Below are 27,183 nucleotides of genomic sequence, written 5' to 3' on the forward strand. Positions count from 1 at the left end.
CAGATAGTAAAAGTTTCAACTTGTAATAATCCAGTTTGACAATCTTTCTTTGTGTCTTTGTGAACAGGACTTACATTATCACTCACACACATCTCAGTCATTATAGGTGTTTGGACAAAAAATCAATGACAGAAAGCGAAATCTCACACACACTGCAAACACAATAAATCGGGATGCAAGAAGAGCACACTACACAGGGTCAAGGGTACAGAGTTGAGTCTCCCTTTTAGAACTCAATGGATGACAATTATTACTGTTCAGTAATAAAGCATTGCAGGGCAGTGGGAAGGATACAAATATATACATGGTTTAAATTTTTTAAGGGAATTATTTCAAAGAAAAAGCATGCCAGAACAGGTAGCATTAGATGGATGAGGCTGTACAAAGGAAGAACATAAGATATTCAAGGTTAAAATTTGGGTGCATTTCAACATTTTAAGGAATGGGCAGACAAAAAGATGATCATAAAGAAGACTGAATAGGAATAACTAGAAGACAACTTGAAACAAAAAAACAAGGAGAATGAGAGCCTGTTCTGGTAAGAGCAAAATGAGATTTCAAGGAGTGAGTACTTAGTGTCAATGCAAAAGAAAGGTCAAGTTAGTTAGATAAGGGCTAAAAGTGCAACTTGGATTTAGCACCTGGTGACACTGAGGACAGTTTCAGGGGCATGACAGGGATCAAAGCTACACTGTGAGAAGGTGAGGGATGAACAGGATTTGAGAAGTGGAGACAATGAATTTAGACACGGCTTTCAGGAGTTTAGGTGTGCCAGAAAGGAAGCCACACATGGCAGAAGACAGAGGAGGCATGGGAGTGGAGGAAGGGTGGTTTTTAAATGGGAGATACTTGAACATGTCCAAACATGGATGGAAAAGAGGGAAGAGAGAGAGAGAGAGCTAGAGATTTGAAACAGAAGACTCAAGAGGGAATGAGATCCAGGGCAGAGGCAATGGGCCTGTCCATTGTGATGGGAGGAATGAATGGATAGAAGAAACTAAGTGTGAGAGTTGGGGGGAGGAGGGGGGTGCAATGGTCAGGAAGTTGGGAAAATGCCACCTGAATGTTTTTATTCTTCTGGTGATGTAAAAGAATAGTTCAATGGTGGAAGAGGACATTTGCATCATGACTGTATCTGTGTGTGGGATGTTTCCCCCTTCTTTGACTTCTGAAATCACGGAGCAACAGTTCCAGTAGCCTGATTCTCAAAACCATCGTTGATTTCCACATTTTGGGAAAAGTTCTAATTACACAGAACTGCCTTTGAAGGGGTAATTTATAAAGGAGTCTCAAGTGCTAACTTTAAAACAGGACAAGATTATAATCCCCAAGTTTAATACCAGAAGCATTGGAATGTCACATTTATCCTTACTATCGCTTTCAATATCAACAAAACTCATCTTCAAAGAAATTTCAAAAGTGTTTAAGACCTCAAGAGCTTATTTGATTTTCCCTCTCCTTTCCTCTAGACTGTTTCCTTTTCCCACCACACTACATTTTCTTTTTAAAGACTATCACCAGCAATACATTTTCCTCCATCCTAGTTTCAATTGGAAACACCTTCCTACACTCTTAACTTATCAGAAGCTTTTACATGTTCTCTAATTTGATTCTACAAAACTACTGAGAGTTGGGGGAAAAATTTTTTTGCAATTTTATTGAAATATAATCACATAACATAGAATCAAAGTGTATAGTGTTTCACAGTCCTGTCATATAGTTGTGTTTTCATCACCACAATCAAACTTTGAACATTTTCATTACTCCAAAAAATAAAATTAAAATTAAAAAGAACATCCATAACATCCCATTCCTCCCTCCTCCCATTGTTCATTTACTTTTTTAAATACAGTTTGAGATACATTTACACACCCTACAGTTATCCACAGTGCACACTCAATTATTCACAGCACCATCAAACAGTTGTGTATTTAAAGAATCAATTTTTGAATCTTTTCCTTATTCCAAACTAAAAATAAAAGCAAAAAAGAACCCCTAACTCTTTCCATCCCCTCCATCCCACCCTATTCTTTATCTAAATTTTGTCCCCATTCTTCCACTAAACTGTCCATACACTAGATAAAGGGAGTGTGAGCTACAAGGTTTCCACAGTCACACAGTCACACTCTGCCATCTACATAGTTAGACAGTCATCTTCAAGAAGCAAGGTCACTGGGTTGCAGTTTGACAGCTTCAGGTATGTCCCTCTAGGCATTCTAACACACTAAAGACTAAAAGGTGGTATCTATTAGCACATAAGAATATCCTCCAGAGTGACCTCTTGACTCCATTTGAAATCTCTCAGCCACTGGAACCTTACTTTATTTCATCTCTCTTCCCCCTTTTGGTCAAGAAGATCCTCTCATTCCCGCAGTGCTGGGTCCAGGCTCATCTCCAGGAATCATTTCATTTCCTGCATTGCCAGGGTGATTTACACCCCTGGGAGTCACGTCCCACATGGGGGGAGGGCAGTGAGTTCACCTACCAAGTTAGCTTAGCTAGAGAGAGGGGTCCACATCTGAGCAACACAGAGGCTCTCTGGGGGGGACTCCTAAGCACAATTACAAGTGGGCTTATATGGAATGTATAACATAGTGAATCCTGTGGTAGACAATGACTGTGATTAATAGTGCAAAAATAAAAAAGTTCTTTCATGAACTAGAATAAATGTACAACACTATTACAAGGAGTTAATAATAGAGTGTAAATGAGAGAAAATGTACCTATTGCAAACTATGGACTATAATTAATGCAATATCGTAATATTCTTTCATCAACAGTAACAAATGTACCACACCAACACTAGGGGTCAACAAGAGAAGGGATAAGGGTCATGGGATGTTGGGGTTTTCTTTTGTATTTTTATTTTGTATTATTATTATTATTGGAGTAATTAAAATGCACTAAAACTTACTGTGCTGATGAATGTGCAACTATGTAACGATACTGGGAGCCACTGATTGTATACTTTGGATGGATTGTACAGTGCGTGACTATATCTCAATAAAATTGCTTTTTTTAAAAAAAACCTGTTATAATGCTACAGTAATAGAAACCAGTTGTGGTTTCTCATGGTGCTTAGATAAAGAAAAACATACAGACCTTTGAAATAGAATTGAGAGTCCCAAAAAGTAAATCCATTTATCTATGGCCAATTGATTTACAACTAATGAGGAAAAACAATCTTTTCAACAAATGCAGTAAGGAAAACTTGATGTCTTCATATAAAAGAAGGAAAATAGACTCATATATCATGTAGAAAATTAACTCATAATGGATCAATGACATAAATATAACAACTACAACTGAAATTTTTAGAAGGAAACATAGAGACATTTTCATGACTTTATATTTGGCAATGGATTCTTATATATGGCACCAAAAGAATGAATAATAAAAGGAAAAGTAGATATATTGTTTAAAAAAAAAAAAAAAGGAAGGAGGAAGGGGGAGGAGGAGGGAGGGAAGGGGAAGAGGAAAAGAGAGGGGGGAGAGGGGAGGAGGAGGAGGAGGAGAAACAACACCCAGATCCAGGCCTCTCTGCTGTCCTGGTTCTCCAGTGCAGAAAGGTTCTCTGCCATGTGAGGTGCATCCATCTAGGGAACATATTTTTCAGTAATGTTGCTCTCTAATTCTCTAGAGCAGCTGTCTGTCTCCTTAAACCACACACACTGAATCTCTGAGATGTGCATGAAGTCCTCCCAGTCCTTTGCTCCACAGTCCTTCAGCCACCACCAGCCCAGCTCACAAGCTTGTACCTTGCTTGTTGACCTCCACTGATGACAGTGCTGCAGGATGCAGATGCCTAACCGACCCTGACCTGGCCAGAGCTCAGGCAAGGCCCCAAGGCACCATCCATTGCTCATGGCTGGGGATGGGGTGGGGGTCAGAGAGCCTAGGGCTTGTCACTGAATTTTGTCATCTCTTATCTCTAAGCCACCTTTCTTCTCCTTTTAGCCCCAGATGCTACCATGTTTTCCCTTTTTATTTGCCTCCAGAGTTGACCTAATTAGTGCCTCTGAGAGCCTCAAATTCATCGCTATACAGATCTTAATTACTAAGCATCTGTGGTGGTTTGGAGCTCTGAACCCCAGAAAAACATGTTCTTAAACGCAGACCATTGCTGTGGGTATCAACCTATGTAAACAGGACGTTTTGATGAGGTTACTTCAGATAAGGTGTGGCCCAGGATGGGTCTTACAGGGAATGTCACAGAGAGAAAAAGACACAGAGGGAAGAGCAAGACGCTGAAAGTCAACAGAACCTGGAAGAGAATGGAGAGACCAGGAGAGGCCGCCATGTGCACTGTCACCATGTGACAGAGGTACCAAGGACCAAGGATCATCAGCAGGCAGCCCCAACACCAGTCTTTTGGAAGAAAACATCACCTTGATAAAGCCTTGATTAGGACTTTTCCTAGCCTCAAAACTGTGAGCCAAAAAATTCTCATTGTTTAACCCAACCCACTGCATGGTATTTGCTTTAGCAACAAGAAAACTAAAACAGCATCATTGCTCAGGCATTCGTCCCTGTGATTTAAAAAAAAAAAAAAAAAAAAAGAGTTAATTTAAAAAAATGAAAAAATATGCAGAGCCCCCTTGAGGAGCTGGTGGAGAATGCAGGGGTGTTGGGCTGCCCCACCTCAATGGTTACTCTCAGACATAGGAGACTGGTGGTTTGATGAGTTCAGCCCCCTACCACAGGACTCACCCTTGGGAAGACTGTTGCTGCAAAGGAGAGGCTAGACCTCCATATAATTGTGCCTAAGAGCCTCCTCCCAAATGCCTCTTTGTTGCTCAGATGGGGCCCTCTCTCTCTAGCTAAGCCAACTTGGCAGGTGAAATCACTGCCCTCCCCACTAAGTGGGATCTGACACCCAGGGGTGTAAATCTCCCTGGCAACGTGGAATATGACTCCCAGGGAGGAATCTAGACCCAGCATCATGGGATGGAGAACATCTTCTTGACCAAAAGGGGGATGTGAAAGGAAATGAAATAAGCTTCAGTGGCAGAGAGATTCCAAAAGGAGCCGAAAGGTCACTCTGGTGGGCACTCTTACACACAATATAGACAACCCTTTCTAGGTTGCCTAGAATTGGAATAGCTAGCAATGAATACCCGAAACTATCAAACTACAACCCAGAACCCATGAATCTTGAAGACGACTGTATAAAAATGTAGCTTATGAGGGGTGACAATGTGATTGGGAAAGCCATATGGACCACATTCCCCTTTGTCTAGTTTATGGACGCATGAGTAGAAAAATGGGGGAAGAAGAAAAAAAAAGGCACCCCGTGTTCTTTTTCACTTTAGTTTTTATTCTTATTACTTTCGTGTGTGTGGTAATGAAAATGTCAAAAATTAATTTTGGTGATGAATGCACAACTATATAATGGTACTGTAAACAACTGAATGTACACTTTATTTTGTATGACTACGTGATATATGAATATATTTCAATAAAAATGAATTAAAAAAAAACAAGCTTTGGGGTGCAGAAAAAGAGCAAAACAAAACACAAAATCCATCTAATTAACAGTAATTCAGGTTAACACTCATGAAAATCATTATTTTTAAGACAAAAACTTTTCACATTGTCCTGTGATTCTCTAACATAGGTTATTCTTTAAATTCTTATTTACCCTAAATAACTATGGGATATGCAGGACTGCTCCTAACAATGTACCCTCAGAGAGAGGAAAAGGAAATATGAATTTGCATTTGTTGACAATTTTCCCAGAAACTTCAAGTTATGCCTTGGCTGCCTGTCACTCTGCAGTGAAAAGGTTCACCCTAAGTTTTTTCCTGAGGAAGTTCCTAAGTTCTGCCTCAGTACCCAAGAGAGGAGAATCAGGAATAGAATCAAGCATTCCTACTCCAATCCACTACATCAGTGCTCTGTGAATGGTATACTTTGGAGAAATGGGTACCTACAGGAAGTGCAAAATTTCATGGTCGTATTCTCACAGCTTCCTAAAATTAAAAGGAACTATAAGACAATCAGACAACACATTTGAACATGCAAAGATGAAGCAATGTTGTGAATCTCTGTATTTTATCTGAGTTCACCAGAAATAAATCACAGAAATTCAGAAGCTAAAAATTAGTTTTTTTCCTGACACTTACACACTAAGTGTTCTTACCAATGTCAAAACAACATGATTTAAGAGCTTTCTCCTTCTACACAAGTTTTTATTTTCTCCTAAAATCTGTATTACAAACACTACCATGAATGCCAAATGTTATGGGCAAAAATAAGAGGAAAAAAATGTTTGGTCTTAATATAAATCTTGCAAAACTTTCAACAAATACCAACTGCTAATTCTTTTGTAACAATAATAGCCATTGTCTGAAATTCTCCAGGTTTTCAATTTTTTTATTTGCAAAGTAAAAAAAAGGGTGGGGGCAAGCAGAACAGATAAGGTCTATATAATTTTAGCAAGACAGTCAATCTTTCCAGGCAGAGTCTAACATACTAGATAAGATCAAGAAACTGTATTTTTCTCTGATAGGAAAAATGTTATTTCAAAAATATGAATGCAATGCAAGATACCTTCTGTAGCCTTCAATTTAATCTTTCAGTATAGATTTACTGTATTGCTATATTGACTTATGGCCTGTATAGAACAGTATTCAGCGAACTTCTGAATATGTCCTTTCCCTTTCTTTGAAGTATTCACTTAATGACTGCTTACCTTTAGAAAGCTATTCCTTTCTGGGGAAAGCCAACCAACACCCAATTTTTTACTCCTACCTTGTGAAATCATCCTGTGAAACAGAAGAGGTTATGAAACTAACTCAAGAAAAGTCACCATTATTGCCATCAAGGGAATTCCATTTGCTTGCCTGTTCTCATCCTAGAACATTCCTGGGGCCACCACTCACAGACAGTCGTGTTCCTCATGAATAGACCCCAAAGGACCCAGCAGAGGCTGGGAGAACCAATGAAGGAAGAGAAAATCTACATTTCAACAGCAGTTCAAGAGCACAGAAAACCAAAAATTTGACTTTTGACTGAGTCTCAGAAAGAACTTCACCTCAGATACACACAGTCTCAGTACAAAAAATGCTTATACATTTACATTATTAAATGATTTGGAAAATAATTGTTAAATTATAGTGGGTTTTAAATTAATGTAAGCTCTTTTTTATTATAGGATTATAAATGACTTTCAGGACAAAATTACTTTAATAAATATCCTTTCATCCCTCAAAAATCATCATCTCCAAGTTCTTTCCTTTGTTCACTATCCAAGAGACATCCAAGAATCTATACCAACCACTTTGGTGAGTTTCTTAGTAACTCTCTACCATGGAATCAGTCAGGCAGATCTGCTGAGAGTACGCTTGTGAATGAAGGGACAACAGACACCAAGAGTCAAGCTGCCTGCACTATCTTACTCCATCAAGCATATAATGAAAACCTTTATTTATTTTATCTTGTGATCAGTCATCCAACTTTTAAAACTTAAGATTGGCACCTTTTTTATACTGTATATATCTCTTCTCATTTACTTTCTTAAAAGACAACAATATCTATCACTTTGAGAGATTAGCCACTTGCCACTCAACACATATTAAATGACATATTCAATCCTCCTAACAGCACAAATGGAAAGTACTCAATAGGATGTGGTAGCGAGAATGGAGACCACATAAAGGCACCTGCAAAGAGGACTATCCTGCACCTCTACTGACTGGGCAGAAGGAGCAGGGGGGATGTAAAGAAATTATCACAGGAAAACATTTTTGATGTTTTCAGTCATTTTCAGTTACAAAGAACCTAATGACCTAAAACTACATCAGGAGAGGCCAGAGATAGAGTGAAATTTATAACCAGAAAAACACAATGTGAATGCACTCACCGTCTGATGGCTTCTATCACAGAAACGCAGCCCAAAATAATCTATCTCCACAAGGTTTATGTGACGGAATACGTGGTCAAGGACAACGGACCCTTTAGTTGACTTCTGCAAAAAGAATTCACAGTTTTGTTTTTGTATCAAGATATCGTATCTTCATCAGTGGGGCACAGTCAGGCTTCTCATCTTTTATTTGTTTTGCTCACAATGGAAACAATTTTATTAGCCCACATTTCCCTCTAAATTTTGCTTCAAATACAAAGAAAAATGTGATTTAAAGTAGAGTGTATTAAAGAAAATGATTTGGAAAATAATTGTTAAATTGTAGTGGGTTTTTAATTAATGCAAGCTCTTTTTTATTATGGGATTATAAATGACGTTTAGGACAAAATTCTTCTTTCAATAAAGACAATCTTTTATATAAAATGCATCTAATAAGTTAAGTTTAAATAAAAAAACATGCTTTGGTTAAAATCCTATAATTCCTTTACTTTATAAAGCAATTCCAACACTAATATTATTCTCACAGCTAATCCAGAAGACATATAAAATTAAAATAACAATAGTCAAAGCTTTTATTTTCAATAAAATAAAAAAAATAATAAACCCATAGATTAAAGCTACTAAAGCAAATGTTTTGAAAAGGCCTTATGGAGATATTTTACTTTATCTCTTTCACAAAAGCACAGACATAAAGAAAACATTTCCCTTGGCTGCTTTTTAAATGCTGACACATCTAAAACTCTCATCTCTCCTCTCCCCCTCTCACTAGGTAACCACATTCTTTAAATTGAGATTCTTATCACCTGACACATTAGATGCCAATTATTCACACATATAAAATAAACATTTAAACAGGAAGCTCTACTCCACATACCACATTAATCTGGAAAATAATCCACTTCAATGGAACATGTATAGATACTCTTTTTCTTCCTTTTGTCCCATTACTGCAGCTAACAGGGTAGTAAAAGAAATCGCAAAGAACTCACACACTGTTGTAATGAAGCAGAGATTTTGTTCAGCTGCATCTCACCTTAGGAAATTATCTTTACGTGCTCATCTATGTATGCCGAGAGCTTAAGGCTGCACAGCTTTTAGAAGAAAATTGATTTTTAATATAAGGTAAATGTTTTGATTAAATGTATTCTAAAATGGGTGATGATAAAAGTAAACATTGGGAGAAGACAGTTCTTTATACAAATCCCACAGGTATTTTGTTTTTCTCTAATTTACATTGGTTAAACTTAATTGAGGATATTATGGGAAGATGGCAGAACAGAAAGCTCCAGGAATCAGTCCCCCCACCAAAACAACTATTGAACTGGCAGGAACTGTATAAATCTATTATTTTGGAACTCCGGAGTCTACTGGAACACTGTGCAGCATCAAGGGAAGAAGGGGAGGAAGAGGCTGCTAAATTGCAATAAACATTGGTGAGTTTCACCCTGTCTTCAGTGGCTACCATCCCACGTCACCCAGCCTCAAGGAAGGCAGGAAGGGGACTGGACCACAGTTCCTGGCACAGCTTGCTGGTGTCCAGGTGGGACATAAAGACCAAGTCCGCCAACCTCCAAGATGTGTGGTCTCACTGCTGATCACTGCTTTTGTTTTGTTTTGTTTTGTTTTGTTTTTAATTTTTATTGGGATTGTTCAGATACCATACAATTATCCAAAGATCCAAAGTGTACAATCGGTTGCTCCTGGTACCCTCTTACAGCTGTGCATCCATCACCACACTTAATTTTTGTTCAACTTTTAGAACCTTTTGAATACTCCAGGCAAGAAATAAAGTGAAAGATGGGAAAAAGAAAAAGAAAAAAAGAAAAGAAAACTCGAATCCTCCCATACCCCTAACCAATCCCCCTCAATTGTTGACTCATAGTGTTGGTATAGAACATTTGTTGCTGTTTATGAAAGAATGTTGAAATACTACTAACTGTAGTACATAGTTTGCAATAGGTATATATTCCTTCCCTATATGCCCCTCTATCATTAACTTCTAGTTGTATTGTCATACATTTGTTCTGGTTCATGGAAGAGTTTTCTAATATTTGTACAGTTAACCATGGACATTGCCCACCATAGGATTCAGTTTTATACATTCCCATCTTTTGACCTCCAACTTTTCTTCTGGTGACATATATGACTCTGAGCTTCCCCTTTCCACCTCATTCACGCACCATTCGGCACTGTTAGTTATTCTCACATCTTGCTACCAACACTTCTGTTCATTTCCAAACATTTAAGTTCATCCTAGTTGAACATTCTTCTCATATTAAGCAACTGCTCCCCATTCTGAAGCCTTGTCCTGTATCTTGGTACCTTATATTTCATGTCTATGAGTTTATATATTATAATTCATTCCAATCAGTGAGACCCTGCAATATTTGTCCTTATGTGTCTGGCTTATTTCACTCAGTATATTGCCCCTGAGGTTTTGTCATCAACCCATTTTTTTTTTTTAAGATGGTTTTGTTCACACACCATACATTCCATCCTAAGTTAACAATTGATGGTTCTCTGTATGGTCATATATTTATGTGTTCACCACCTTCACCACTATCTATATAAGGGCATCTACATTTCTTCCACAAGGAAGGAGGGAGAGTCAAAGAAGGTAGAGAGGCAAAAGAAAGAGGAAAAAAAATGACAACTAGGAAGCAGCAAAAGGAAAAATAACCTTAAATCAAAGTAGAGTAACGAGTCAGACAACACCGCCAAAGTCAAGTGTCTAACATGCCTCCCCTATCCCCCCCCTTATCTGCATTTACCTTGGTATATCGCCTTTGTTACATTAAAGAAAGCATAATACTATTGGAATAGCTAGAAGTAAATACCTGAAACTACCAAACTCCAACCCAGCAGTCTGGACTCCTGAAGACAATTATATAATAATGTAGATTACAAGGGGTGACAGTGTGATTGTGAAGACCTTGTGGATCACACCCCCTTTAGCTAGTGTATGGATGAGTGGAGGAATGGGGATAAAAACTAAAGGACAAATGGGGTGGGATGGGGGGATGATTTGGGTGTTCTTTTTTCACTTTTATTTTTTATTCTTGTTCTGGTTCTTTCTGATGTAAGGAAAATGTTCAGAGAAAGATTGTGGTGATGAACGCATAACTATGTTATCGTTCTGTGGACAGTGGATTGTATATCATGGATGATTGTATGGTGTGTGAATGTATTTCAATAAAACTGAATTTAATACAAAAAAAAAAAAAGCATAATACAATGATTCTGTTAGTTACAGTCTCTAGTTTGCGTTCACTGCACCCCTCCCAATGCCTCCCCATTTTTAACACCTTGCAAGGTTGACATTTACTTGTTCTCCCTCATAAAAGAACATATCTGTACATTTTATCACAATTGTTGAACTCTCTAGATTTCACCAAGTTACACAGTCCCAGTCTTTATCTTTCCTCCTTTCTTCTGGTGATCACTGCTTTTAATCAGCTACTTCTTATCACCGGGGACCAGCTCTGAGGGTGGCTGTTGTTCCAATCCCCCTTGAACAAAAGAAGCAGAGGAATCTTAAAGACAGTAACCTTCCTGAAAATTATGGAAAACAGTTAAGGACTGCATTAACTGTGCAAGTGCTGACTTAATCAAGGAAACAGCTTCAAAAGCCATAGAAGGAGCTCCTGATGTACTTGCTGGAACCACCTTCACTCCCTCAACAATGTGGGGAGGAGCCAGCTTGTACTCCCACTGTGGGTCCCCAGTCCTATTCTAGAGGAAACAGAGTGGCCTCTCTGCACATGCTGGGCTACACGTATGCCAGTACCAATCTATTGGGTGGAAGTTTGAGAGACTGAGCCAGGGAACCTGTCCTGGGCTCCACATCCCAGAATTTGTCCTGAGGGCAGAGAAGCAACTTGCACACAGCTGGGGCAGTGTGAGAAACAATTAGGTGAAGCGGCCTGAGGCAAAGGACTACATGCATTAACTTAAGTGCATTAAGTCATTCAAGAGAGTACCCACAAAAGTCTATTTCAAAGGGAGTAAGTAGAGGGGGCGGTCACTAGAACACAGTACACAGGGAATTCCTAAGGCCTCTAGCAAGAACAAATCCAGGAAAAGAACAGGCTCTGGGGCTCCACACAGGATCAGATAGCACAGGAATGTTGCCTTGGGGAGAACTTCTTCATAGGAGGGCTAAGGTCTAAAGGGACACCAGGCAAAGCAGAGTCAATTTGCATAACCAGTGAAAAGTGCTTTTTGCTATGCTTTGTTAGTTTTCACTAGCTCCTGGAATTCAAGAAAATCTTTGTCATAGCTCTAGCTGGATACAAACTTAAGGAACAGAAAGCTCAAAGATTAAAACCCAGAGTTAACACATTAAAATATTAAAATGTAAAATGAAAGATTACAAGACTAATGAAGAAATAGGAAATGATGGCCCATCCAAGGAACAAAATAAAAATCCAGAAATCGTCAATGAAGAAGAAGAAGACCAGACTTGGGACTTACAAGACAGAGACTTTTAAAAATGATCCGCAAAATGCCTAAGAAGTTAAAAACAAAACACAGACAAAAAAAAACTAAAGGATATGAGGAAAACAATGAATGAACAATATGGGAATTCATTTCAGATCCTCAAAAGGAAACAAATAGAAGTAATGGAGCTGAAGAACACAATAACAAATGAAAAATTCCCTAGGTTGTTTCAAAAGCAGGTTGGAGCTAGCACAAGAAAAAATCAGTCATCTCAAAGAAAGAAAGTTGAAATTGATTCAGGCTGAGGAGAAGAAAGAAAAAAGAATAAAAAAGAAGTCAAAAACGCCTGTGGAACCCCATCAACTATACCTATATACACATTATAGGAATCACAGAAGAAGAAGAAAGAAAAGGGGCAGAAGGAATATTCAAAGAAATGATGGCAGATAACTTCTAAAATGTAACGAAGGACATGACTACGCACATTCAAGAAACCCAACAAACTTCAAACTGGATAAACTCAAAGAGATCCATGCTCAGGCATATAGTTAGCAAATTTTCCAATGCCAAGACAAGAAGACAATTCTGAAATCTGCACGAGAAAAGCAAGGAGTAATGTACAAGGGGATCCCAGTTTCATTAAGTGCCAATTTCTAATCACAGACAATGGAAGAAATATTTAAACTGTTGAAAGAAAACAGTTGCCAACCTGGAATTTTATATCCAGCAAACTTTCTTTCAAGAATGAGGGAGAGATTAAGACATTCCCAGATAAGCAAAAACTGAAGTTCATTTCTACTAGATCTGCCCTACAAGCAAGACTAAAGGGAGTTCTTCATCAGACTGAAATGAAAGGACACTGACAGTGGATCAAAAATACATAAGAAATCCAATTATAAAATGGGCAAAAGATATGAGGGGGAAATACAAATGGCCAAAAAACACATGAAAAAATGTTCAGCTTCACTAACTATTAGAGAGATGCAAATTAAGACCACAATGCGATACCATCTCACACCAATTAGAATGGCTGCCATTAAACAAACAGGAAACTACAAATGCTGGAGAAGATGTGGAGAAATTGGAACATTTATTCATTGTGGGTGGGACTGTATAATGGTTCAGCCACTCTGGAAGACAGTCTGGCAGTTCCTTAGAAAACTAGATATCGAGTTACCCTTCAATCCAGCAATTGCACTTCTCGGTATACACCTGGAAGATCTGAAAGCAGTGACGTGAACAGATATCTGCACGCCAGTGTTCATAGCAGCATTATTCACAATTGCCAAGAGACGGAAACAACCCAAATGTCCTTCAGCAGATGAATGGATAAATAAAATGTGTATACACACAACGGAATAGTATGCAGCAGTAAGAAGGAAAGATGTCATGAAACATATGACAACATGGATGAAACTTGAAGACATAATGCTGAGTGAAATAAGCCAGGCACAAAAAGAGATATATGCTACCACTAATGTGAACATTGATGGGGGAGAATGCAGGGGTGTTGGGCTTCCCCACCTCGATGGCTGCTGATGTGCTCACAGACATTGGGGACTGGTGGTTTGATGGGCTGAGCCCTCAATCACAGGACTTGCCCTTGGGAAGACTGTTACTGCAAAGGAGAGGCTAGGCCTGCCTATAATTGTGCCTAAGTGTCTCCTCCTGAATGCCTCTTTGTTTCTCAGATGTGGCCCCCTCTCTCTAGCTAAGCCAACTTGGCAGGTGAAATTACTGCCCTCCCCCCTATGTGGGATCTGACCCCTAGGGGAGTAAATCTCCCTGGCAACGTGGAATATGACTCCAGGGGAGGAATCTGGACCCGGCATCGTGGGATGGAGAACATCTTCTTGACCAAAAGAGGGATGTGAAATGAAATGAAATAAGTTTCAGTGGCTGACAGATTCCAAAAGGAGCCAAGAGGTCACTGTGGTGGGCTCTCTTATGCACAATATAGATAACCCTTTTTAGGTTCTAATGAATCAGAAGAGCTAGCAGTAAATACCTGAAACTATCAAACTACAACCCAGAACCCTTGAATCTTGAAGATGACTGTACAAAAATGTAGCTTATGAGAGGTGACAATGTGATTGGGAAAGTCATGGGGATCACACTCCCCTTTGTCCAGTGTATGGATGGATGAGTAGAAAAACGGGGGCCAAAAAAAAAAGCACCCAGTGATCTTTTTTACTTTAATTGTTCTTTTTCACTTTAATTTTTATTCTTATTACTTTTGTGTGTGTGGCAATGAAAATGTTCAAAAATTAATTTTGGTGATGGACGCACAACTACATGGTGGTATTGTGAACAATTAATTGTACGCTTTGTATGACTGTATGGTATGTGAATATATCTCAATAAAATTGAATTATTAAAAGAAATGCATAAGGAAATAAGACCTCCAGTAAAGGTAAACATACGGGTAATTATAAACGCCAGTGCTATTATATTTTATTGTTTTGGTATATAATTCCATTTGTTACTTTTTACAGGTATTAAAATTCAAATGCATACAAAGTAAAGTAAGTCTACAGTTTTCGACATACAATACCCAAAGATATAATTTGTACCAAGTACAAAAAAGTGAGGGAACAGAGAGATATAATAACAATGCATGTGTATGCTGTTGAAGATAAGTTGGTATGATATCAAATATGATTGTTATAAATACAGGATGTTAAATTTTAACCCCATGGTAACCACAAAGAATATACAAAAAAATAAAATACATTCAGAAAGAAATGACAAGGAACTCAAAATTATACAATGCAAAATTTCAAATAAATATGAAAGTAGGCAAGAACAGAAGAACTGAATCAAAAAAGAACAGCATTTTTTAAAAATCCATGGAACTTTACAATTCAAATAGTGAACCCCAAGTTAAACCATGAACTATATTAAGTGGGACAATTATAAAAATGTGCTTTCATCAATTCTAACAAATGTCCACACCAATGCAAGGCATTAATAATAGGGTGGGATACAGGAATCCTGTATCTTATATATGATTTTTCTGTAGAACCACAACTTCTCCAAGAAAAAAAAAAGGAAGAGAGAGAGAGAAACCATTTCCCAGATGGCATAGACATTTATGTGTCTGAAGGCATATTCCTTACTAGGTCCCTCCAGCTAGAAGTTCAATTTTTAAAAGTATGGGTTAAACTCTACAGGCAAAAAGTATAAGCAGACCTTAAATTCAAGGATATAAGTAGGTTGAAAATTAAAGGATAGAAATAGATATATCATGCAAATAATAACCAAAAAAGAACTGATATTACTGATAACTATACTAACATCAGATAAAATAGACAAAGTAAAAAACTTTATGTGCAGCAAAAAGGTTATTACATACTGATAAAGGGGATAATTCAACAAGATGTAACAAGTATAAAGATATAAATATGCCCCTAACAGCAGAGCCCCAAAATATATAAAGCAAATACTGACAGATTTGAAGGAAGAAATCAACAGTTCTACATTAATAGTAGGAGATGTCAATGCACCACTTTCAATACGTGTATGTGCCAGTTTTGATATATTATATCCCCCCAAAAGCCATAGTCTTTAATGCAATCTTGTGGGGACAGATTTATTAATCTTTCTGATTAGGGGTGATCTCTTGATTGAATGTTTCCATGGAGACTTGACTCCACCCATTCAGGGTAGGTCTTGATTAGTTTACTGGAGTGCTTTAACAAGCACTCACACACAGAGCAGAGAGATGAAAATGCCCCAAGATACACTAAGCCAGTCCACAAGATCCAGACACTTCCTGATGCTTGGAGATGCTAGCCCAGAGTTTGCTCCAAAGAAGCTAACAGAGGAGAAAACACCTCAAGAGCAGCTGAGAGAGACATTTCTGAGAAAGCCATTTTGAAAGTCAACCTAGGACATGCAGACACCAGCCACGGGCCTTCCCAGCTGACAGGTGTTCCAGACATCATCGGCCATTCTTTATGTTGCCTTAGTTTGGAGAATTATGGCCTCAGAACTGTAAGTTCATAACCAACCAAACCCCCTTTATGAAAGCCAATCCTTTTTTGGTATTTTACATAATGGCAGCATTGTCAAACCAGAACAATATAGAACTCAGACAGAAGATCAACAAGTATATATATAGGACTTGAATGATACTCTAAACCAAATGGACCTAACAAACACATATACAACACTTTACCCAACAGCAGCAGAATACACATTCTTCTCAAGTGCACATGGATCATTCTCCAAGTTAGGCCATATTTTAGGACACAAAACAAGTCTCAATGAATTCAAAACTACTGAGATCTACAATGTAACTTCTTTAAATAAAGAATAAATGGAATAAAGCTAGAAATCAATAACAGAAGGAAAAACGGAAAATTCACAAATACGTGGGAATTAATGTACTCTTAAACAACCAATGGGTTAAAGAGGAAATTACAAGTGAAGTTAAGAAATATCTTAGGGTGAATGAAAATGAAAAGACAGCATATCAAAACTTATGGGATGCAGCAAAGGCAGTGCTCAGAGGAAAATTTATAGCTATAAATGGTTACCTTAAAAAAGAAAAAAAATTTCAAATCATACAACAAACCTCAAAACTGGATGAACAAGAAAAAGAACAGCAGACTAAACCCAAAGCTAGAAGAAGGAAGGAAATAAAGATTAGAGTGGAGAAAATGGAATAGAGAATTAAATCAAAAGTTGATTCTTTGAAAAGAACAATAAAATCAACAAACCTTTAGCTAGACTGACAAATTTAAAAAAAGGACACAAATAATTAAAATTAGAAATGAAAAAGGTGGCATTGCACAAACTCTACAGAAGTCAAGCAGAGTATAAAAGGATACTATGAACAACAGTATGCCAACAAATTAGATAGCCTAAATGAAATGGATAAATTCCTAGAAACACACAAACTACCTATAATGACAAGAAAAAATAGAAGATCTCAAACCAAATAACTAGTAAAGAGTTGAATCAGTAATCAAAAACCTCCCAACAAAGAAAATCCCAGGACTAGATGGCTTCATGGGGGAATTTTACCAAACATTTAAAGAAGAATTAGCACCAATCCTACTCAAACTCTTTCCAAAAACTGTAGAGGAGGAAACACTCCCTAATTCATTCTATGAGCCCAACATCACCCTCATATCAAAGTAAGGTAAAGATACATAAAGACACAAGAAAAGAAAATTATAGACCAAGATCCCTGAAAAACAAAGAGGCAAAAACACTAAAAAAATACTAGCAAATTGAATCCAACAGCACAATAAAAGAATTATACACCATGATTAAGTGGGATTTATCCCATTTATGCAAGAGTTGTTCAAATAAGAAAATAAATTAACGTAATACACAATTTAACAGAACAAAGGGAAAAAAACACATGATCATCTCAATTGACACAGAAAAGGCACCTGACAAAATCCACCATCCCTTCTTGATAACAACACTTAGAAAACTAGAAATAGAAGGAAACTTTCTCAACATGATTTAGGGCATAAATCCCACAAGCTAACATCATATACAATGGTAAAAGACTGAAAGCTTTCCCTCTGAGATCAGGCACAAGGCAAGGATGCCCACTGTCACCACTGTTATTCAACATTGTACTCAAAGTTCAAGCTAAAACAATTAGGCAAGAGAAAGAAACAACAGGCATCTGAATTTAAAAGGAAGAAGTAAAGCTTTCCCCATTTGAGATGATACGATCCTATGTACAGAGAATCCTGAAAAATCAACAACAAAGCTCCTAGAGCTAATACATGAACTCAGTAATGTGGCAGGATACAAGATCAACATCTAAAAATCAGTAGCTTTTCTATACACCAGCAATGAACAATTGAAAGAAGAAACAAAGAAAAAAATTCTGTTTACAATATTAACTAAAAGAATCAAATATCTAGGAATAAATCTAACCGAGAATGTAAAGGATTTGTTCACAGAAAAGAAATCAAAGAAGACATAAATAAATGGAAGGACATTCTGTGTTATTGGATTGGAACACTAAATATTTTTAAGATGTCAATCTACCCAAAGTGTTGAATTTTGAATCAATACAATCCCAATCAAAATTCCAACAAATTCTTCACAGAAATTGAAAAGTCAATCATCAAATTTATATGGAAGGGTAAGGGCCCTGAATACCCAAAGTCATCTTGAAAAAGAAAAACGAAGTTGAAGGCTCACACTTCCTGACCTTAAAACTTATTACAAAGCCACAATAATTGAAACAGCACAGCCCTGGCACAAGGACAGACATGTAGATCAGTGGCATAGAATTGAGAGTTCAGAAATCAACCCTCACATTTATGGCTATGCCAGTTTGAACGTATTATGTCCCTCCAAACGCCATTATTTCTGATGTAATCTTGTGTGGGCAGACGTTATCAGTGTTGATTAGATTATAATTCTTTGAGTGTCTCTTTGGAATGTGCCCCACCCGGCTGTGGGTGATGACTCTGATTGGATAATTTCCATGGAGGTGTTGCTCCACCCATTCGGGGTGGGTCTAAGTTGAGTCACTGGGAGCCATATGAATGAGCTAACAGATAGGGGTGACAGCTGTGAGTGATGTTTTGAAGAGGAGCTACAGCTAAGAGGGACACTTTGAAGAAAGCACAGGAGCTGCAAATGAGAGACAGTTTGAAGACGGCCGTTGAAAGCAGACTCTTGCTCCGGAGAAGCTGTGAGAGGACAAATATCCCAAGTGCACTTAAGAGTGACATTTTTGAGGAACTGCAGCCTAGAGAGGAACATCTTGGGAGGAAGCCATTTTGAAACCAGAACTTTGGAGCAGACGCCAGCCACGTGCCTTCCCAGCTAACAGAGGTTTTCCAGACACCATTGGCCATCTTCCAGTGAAGGTACCTGATTGCTGATGCGTTACCTTGGACACTTTATGACCTTAAGACTGTAACTGTGTTACCAAATAAACCCCCTTTTATAAAAGCCAATCCATTTCTGGTGTTTTGCATGCCAGCAGCATTAGCAAACTAGAACAATGGCCATCTAATTTTTTGCAAGGGTGCCACATTCACTCATTTCAGAAAGAACAGTCTCTTCAACAAATGGTGCTGGGAAAGCAAAGTCCATATGCAAAAGAATAAAGGTGGACCCCGACCTCACAACATACACAAAAATCAACTCAAAATGGGTCAAAGATCTACATACAAGAACCAGAAATATAAAACTACTAGAATGAAACATAGGGAAGCATCTTCAAGACCTTATGTTAGGCAATGGTTTCTTAGGCTTTACACCTAAAGCACAAGCAACAAAAGAAAAAAATAGATAAAATAGACTGCATCGGAACTAAAACCTTTGTGCATCAAAGGATTTTATAATGAAAGTAAAATGACAACCTATACAATGGGGGGAAATATTTGGAAAATACATATCCAATAAGAGTTTAATATCCAGAATATAGAAAGTAATCCTACAGTTCAACAACAGACAACCCCATTTAAAAAATGGACAAAAGACTTGAATAGCCATGTCTCTAAAGAAAATAAACAAATGGCCAAAAAGCACATGAAAAGATGCTCAACATATTAGCCATTAAAGAAAAGCAAAAATCAAAACCACAATGAGGCAATTTCACACCCAAATGGCTACTACTAAAAAACAGAAAATTAAAACTGTTGAAAAGGATGTGAATAAGTAGGAACACTTATCATTGTTGGTGGGAATGTAAATGGTGCAGCCACTGTGGAAAACATTTTGATGGTCCTTCAGAGAGGTAAGTATAGAGTTATCATATGACACAGTGTGCCAGTTTGAATGTACTGTGTCCCCCAAAATACCATTATCTTTCACATAATCCTGTGTGCACAGACATATTAGTGTTGATTAGATTGTAATTCTTTGAGTGTTTCCATGGAGATGTGACCCACCCAACTGTAGGTGATAACTCTGATTAGATAATTTCTATGGAGGTGTGGTCCCACCCATTCAGCGTGGGCCTTGATTAGTTTACCAGAGCACTATATAAGCTCAGACAGAAGAAGCGAGCTTGCTACAGTCAAGACGCACACTTTGAAGAACGCACAGGAGCTGAGAGAGGAGCTGCAGCTTACAGAGCGACATTTTGGAGATGGCCTTTTGAAAGCAGACTTCTGCTCCGGAAAAGCTAAGAGAGGAAAAACGCCCCAACAGCAACTAAAAGTGACATTTTGGGGGAGCTGGAGCCTACAGAGGAACGTCCTGGGAGAAAGCCATTTTGAAACTAGAACTCTGGAGCAGTTGCCAGCCATGAGCCTTCCCAGTTAACAGAGGTTTTCCAGACACCATTGGTCATCCTCCAGTGAAGGTACCCGATTGTTGACTCCTTATCTTGGACACTTTATGAACTTAAGACTGTAACTGTGTAACCAAATAAAACCCCTTTATGAAAACCAATCCATTTTGGTGGTTTGCAAAAAGGCAGCATTAGTAAACTGAAACACCCAGCAATCCCACTTCTAGATATATACTCAAAAGAACTGAAAGCAGAGACTCAAACAGTTTTCTGTGTAACTATGTTCACAGCAGCATTATGAACAACTGCCAAAAGATGGAAGCAGCCCAAATGTCCATCAACTGAAGAACTGATAACTAAAATGTGGTATATAGATACAATGGACTGTTTTTCAGCCATAAAAAGGAACACAGTTCTGATACATGCAACAACATGAATGAACCCTGAAGATATCATGTTGAGTGAAATAAGCCAGATACAAAAGGACAAATATTGTATGATTTCACTGATATGAAATAATTAGAATAAGCAAATTCATAGATTCAGAAACTAGCATATAGGTTTCAGAAACTAGAATATAGGGGTAAAAGTTCTGGAGAAACCATGGCGAGAGGGATGTACCTATTTACTGTTGATGAGGAGGCAGAATGGTGTAGCCTTTCTGGAGGTCACTGTGGTGGCTCCATAAGAAGCTAAGTAAGTGGGGCCGTACGGTCCTGCAACCTCATTATGGGGTATGTACTTGGAAGATCTGAGAGCACAGGCATGAATGGACATTGGCACACTGGTGTTTATGGAGGCAGTATTCATGATTTGCAATGGGTGGAGGTAGCCTAAGGTACTCAGACTGAGGAAAAGAATGGTGAACTGTGGTGTATGCATACTATGGAATACTGAGCAACTACGAAAAGGAGTGAAACTGTGAGACCCACAATGAGGTGAATGGATCCTGTAGACAGCATTTTGAGTGAAGTACACCAGAAACAAAAGCAGACACTATAATGCCTCACCAATATGGACTAACTGCAATGTGTAAACTCAGAACTGAATTTTAGAGCACAGCCTAATAGGGAAATGATTATTGTAATGGTCCCTAGATTGTAAGCTGTTACAGCAGTGAAATCTATTCCTGAATTGTAATGGCTATCTCCAAACTCTGAGATACTGATCCCTTTGGGTATAACCTGATTGGTCTCTGGAACACTGGGTGTCTGTGTGACACCTGACACTCAGAGCTAGAGCTCGGCAGATATGAATGTCAGTATTAGTACACACAGCAACTGTCAAAAAAATAAAAGTTGAAAAAGAACCCAGACTTCAATTAGAGATATGAATGAAGCAGATCTGGTTAAGACTACAGCAAACTGGGCCAAAGGGTAAAGGTTGAAAATGACTGTGTGTTAAAACTTCAACTTCCATGTGAGACCAATGGAAGAGATGTTTATTTGATGTAGGATCTGTCTTTTCTAAACAATGTAACTTCTACAGTCAGTTTGTTCAAACACTACAATTACATGGAACTTGGAATAGAAAGTGGGATCTGGTGGGTTTGTATAGGTTAGAGTGAAATAGCAACACACCCCAAAGTAATTTGGGCAGAGAATAAAAATAGATATGCAGGGCTTCCCTGAGGAGCTGGGGGAAAGTGCAGAAGTGTTGGACTTCCTCACCTGGATTGTTGCTGATGTTCTCACTATCATTAGGGACTGATGGCTTGATATGCTGAGCCCTCTGTCTCGGGGCTTGCCCTTGTGAAGCTTGTTACTGCAAAGGAGAGGCTAAACCTGCTTATAATTGGGCCTACGACTCCCCACCACCACCACCACCCGAGTGCCTCTGTTGCTCAGATGTGGCCCTCTCTCTCTCTCTAACTAAGCCACCTTGGCAGGTGATCTCACTGCCCTTCCCCCTACATGGGACCTGACTCCCAGGGGTGTAAAACTTCTGGCAACGCAGGATATGACTCCTGGGGATGAATCTGGACCTGGAATTGTGGGATTGAGAACATCTTGACCAAAAGGGGGATGTGAAATGAAATGAACTAAAGCTTCAGTGGCTGAGAGATTTCAAAGGGAGTCTAGAGGTCACTCTGGTGGACATTCTTATGCACTATATAGATAACATTTTTTAGGTTTTAATGTATTGAAATAGCTAGAAGTAAATACCTGAAACTACCAAACTCCAACGCAGTAGCCTTGACTCTTGAAGATGATTGTATGACAATGTAGCTTACAAGAGGTGACAGTGTGATTGTGAAAACCTTGTGGATCACACTCCCTTTATCCAATGTATGGATGGATGAGTAGAAAAATGGGGATAAAACCTAAATGAAAAATAGGGTGGGATTAGGGGGATGATCTGGGTGTTCTTTTTTACTTTTATTTTTTATTCTTATTCTGATTCTTTCTGGTATAAGGAAAATAAATGTTCAAAAATGGATTGGGGTGATGAATGCATAATTATATGATGGCACTGTGAATAGCTGATTGTACACCATGGATGATTGTATGGTATGTGAATATATCTCAATAAAACTGAATTTAATTAAAAAAAAAAAGCTTCCCACAAAAAAAAAAATTGGGTCCAATGGTATACTAGAAAACAGTTTATACTAGAAAAAAGTATATAAGGTAGGGTTCCTTGTATGCAAATAATAGAAGCTGACTGTGACTAACACAACTATGCAAGGAATTTATTGGAAGGACACTGGGTAGCTCACAGGTCCTACAGTCATCATGCTCACAGCTGCCTAGGGCTTCACCTGCTCTTCATACCCACAGCCCCTAGGCTTGCAGCACTCCCTAATCCATCCCTACCTTCCCCCATAGTTCTCTCACCCACGTTTCGGGCTATGGTTTTTACCTTCAATTGTTTCCCATTTGCCTTTTGCCTTTCAGAACTCCCTAAAATAATTTTTTGCCCAATTGAGATCAACCTTTCTTATTTCCAAACTATTGTGGAACTGCACACACATCTTTCCTGCCACTTCAAACTGTTTCTGGAAGGCCGGTGTATAAAGTTAGTTTTCTGTCTTGATCTAATCTCTTTTGTGGGTCCTTTCTCCTTCTACTAAAGCACAAATTGGAGCAGGCAGAATAACTAAAGCAGGTAGAGAGCCATACAACCTAATTCTTGTATCCTGAGGCAGGTAAACAAGAAGTGCTCCAAGATTAGAAAAGAAAAGAGCTAGGCTTGAAATTATGGCAATGAAATGATACAGATTTTTAAAAATATATAAATCAAAGCTCTCTTTATGCAAAATGTTTATGCCTTACTTCCTCTAGAAATGTTAGCTTTGTCATACACATAACCTATTTATAAAGCATAAAAATGATATAATACTCTACTTGTGAAGAATACATACAAAAATAAGTTTGGAAAATCAGCTCAGTAGTTTAGAAACTATATGTAAATAGCAAAAATTTCATGCACAGGAGGAAATCACCATTTTCAAAAACTATCATTCCAAGAATACCAGAACATAACCTATAGATTCTCTGTGATATTTCCGCATTTATGTAGAATTTGGCTGTTGAAAAAATACTTTATAAGTATTATCCTTCAGCATGTTTCAATATCCTCTACAGAAAAAAAAAAACACAAAGTATTATGCAATGAATTCAGTGCTGACCTAAGAAAGAACATGATGTCTCATGATTCCCTCTATAGCTCTCTGTACAGCATGGGTCTGTCTACACATGCACTTGGAACAGAGCCAGGCAACCCTCAGAAATGTTGTATTTCTGTCACCACATCAAGCAAACACATATGTGAAAACCTCTTAACTTCTCATCTGTCATACCATAATATGACAAGACTCAGAAAATATGGTTGCCAGCAGTAAGTCAGCTACTGGGGTGGGGGTGCACATTGCCTGCTCACATTTCTGCCAGACCTGCCCTAACTGATCTCTTTCAATAACCCTACCGCAAATTTCTATTTCATCGTTATGCCTCTTGCTCTTAAACTTATGGATAATTTCATTCTTCATCTGGGCTCTCTGTATTTGAGTTAAGAAAATTCCTATGGACCTATATTTTGCAGTTCAGGCTCAGAAAAAAATCTTTGGATAAAGAAATTAAGAACTGATAGAGTTCTGACATGAGAGACAAAGTAGGAACCAAAGTGTATTGGGCAAAGAAGGGGTTGGTTCCAGGATTTATTACTGGAAAAAGGACAATAAGTAGCAACAGGGATATTATGAAAGAAACATGTCTTCATTCATTCAAATATTTATTGAGTGCCTATTACATGCCAGCAAATTCTGATCTCTGGAAAATGAAAAAGTATGCCAATAAATGCCAAAGATGAGGAAGATGCACCCAGAATGTAATATAAAGGGCTGCGATGGAGGAAGCAGTTGACTGGCCTATCAGAGCCCTGCAGAAGCTCAGAAGGGGTGGAGTGAGTAAACTTCTAACCAGTTGCTTACAGAAAATGAGACAGGAAGACTGTTAGTTTTAAGAAGCTCTTGTACACTTTTGACTAGTTATCATGCACACATATTACTTGCATAAAAATATTTTTAAAAAGAAAAAGTATACCAGGTAGAAATCAGTCATTCCCCTTTTGCTCATGGACCTATTAGTGGTTCATGTGCCAAGAGGTGTTAAGTAAGGAAATGGTTACAGACAAGACAGGAGCAGGATGGGGAAATCTGCCATTTGTTGACTAAGTTTACACAGAAACAATTCACCCTCCCCCCACACACACACACCTCCCTGCAGAAAAAAAACTTACTTCAGGAACTTTTCATCTGAATACTTCACAAGCCCTCTGGGCAGGTAGACCATCATACACCAGTATAGAAACTACATGCCCTCAGACCTAAGGATGAGATACAGGCTTCATTCCTAAATCAGATGGTTAGTTTCATTTGAAACTCAGGGAAAACTTGATACTTATCTTTACTTTTTTCAGTGCATGGCAAAAGAAAGACATGAATGCTACTATATTTAGCACCGCTCCATTTTTTTCTGATCATTTCTCAAAGAAATCTCTGCCAAGTGGGGAGTTCATCAAGATGCCACAAGTAAGATATAGCACTTGGCAACATGTCCAAGAATTTTCTGAAATAGATTAATAAATCATTGTCTTAGATACATACTGAACCTCTAACAATGGACCTCTCCTTATGCTGTTCTGCCATTATTAAAGCTGCTTTATACTTATACTTCCCTTAACCTTTCCACCAATTTTTAGACAATTTGAAAGCAGATGCTGAGTATTACACACCACTTCTTTTCCATACAGTTCAGAAATTTATTCACAGTAAGCTCTCCTTAGAGGTTCAATGAATTAATAAAGGCTAACAAACAAGGAAGAGACAGATGCAATGCTAGAAACATGGGGTCCTATGAATTAAACCTCTCTTCCTGTCTGTCTTCTCTTATGAAGATTTCCATTGCTCCTGAACTATCAGACATAAAAGTAAAGAGAAAGATGGGTGCAATAATTTTTTATGCTGACGTCAGTAACATCCACTGACTTAAAGCTATTTAGCTTACTTCTAACTAAAGTTAAAGATATACAAAGATGTATAAGATATGTCTACATAAAGATATATAATTCCAAAAGAGTCAATATATTCTAAAGATAGTATAAGGAGTATTTTACATTTGAAATTTACAAGATACCAAAAAAGAAGGGGACTGATATTAAATTCTTATATTTAAGCAAACTTATATAGAGAGGTCCAGTTTTCTTCATGCAATAAAATAAATCTGACAGGAATTTACAGAAAAACAAAAAAGACTGGTTATAAGACAGGAAGATAGATATAGATAGATAGATAGATAGATAGATAGATAGATAGATAGAGGGAAGGAAGCGTCTTGCTTTTCATAACTTTACTCAGAAAAACTTTACTTAAATGTTACAATATATTAATTTACTTTCAAATGTGGGTAAATAGATGCCTGTGACATATTTCTGGACTGTGGAATTACATGCCACATAACTCAGCAAATATAGATACTTTTATGACTGGCCACTAACAACATTCTGGAAAAAAGAGAGGTTTATGATCTTAAAGAAAGACTCCCAAGTAGGACAAGTTTATTTGAAAATACCATCAGTGGGGTTTTCAACCAGAACAAAGAATTCTTCAAATGAGTAATAACACCTTTGCAGATCAGCATAACATTACAAACCAGAAAGACGGGTTTTTGCCAGCTGCACAGAATGATAACTATTACATTTGGAACAAACAGCTTACTCCTTCACAAAGAGGAGAAGAATCCTTCAAACAATTCTTTAATGTGATGCCTTTAAATATTCACTTTATTTTAGTATTTTTAACATAAAAGATCCCAAGTTTTCAGGGAAAACCTAAATCAGCATTAAATCTTTTAGCTTAGGCCCATTAAGGTAAGGTAAAGTAGGCTTGGAGGGGACATTCCTCAGGTACCAATGTTACTTCCTCTCAAACAGGAATTGCTAACCACCATCTAATGGTTTCTGACTAAGAGTTACCTTCACCCTCTGGGTAAGGAATTTGTAAAGAAAACCCTCATCTGTCATAAAAATGAGTGAAATGTGATTGTTTTGTTATTTATATTTTCCATATACAAAAGTTTGTTCACACTTTGACAAACTCCTCAGACTGTCATCTAACATTTCAACTATCTATCACTGCATATCAAATCATCTC

At 37.9% G+C, this 27,183-nt stretch overlaps 1 protein-coding gene across 1 annotated transcript in view; it reads right to left on the bottom strand.

Moving 5' to 3' along the window:
• The window catches only part of EPB41L4A (erythrocyte membrane protein band 4.1 like 4A), a 295,867-nt gene that overhangs the window by 162,909 nt on the left and 105,775 nt on the right, over window positions 1–27,183 (bottom strand). The window contains 1 exon segment of the mRNA XM_037801670.1: window positions 7,865–7,969. Within this exon segment, the coding sequence (XP_037657598.1) occupies window positions 7,865–7,969 (105 nt within the window).

Source organism: Choloepus didactylus, chromosome 13 (assembly GCF_015220235.1).
Source record: "Choloepus didactylus isolate mChoDid1 chromosome 13, mChoDid1.pri, whole genome shotgun sequence".
NCBI lineage: Eukaryota > Metazoa > Chordata > Mammalia > Pilosa > Megalonychidae > Choloepus > Choloepus didactylus.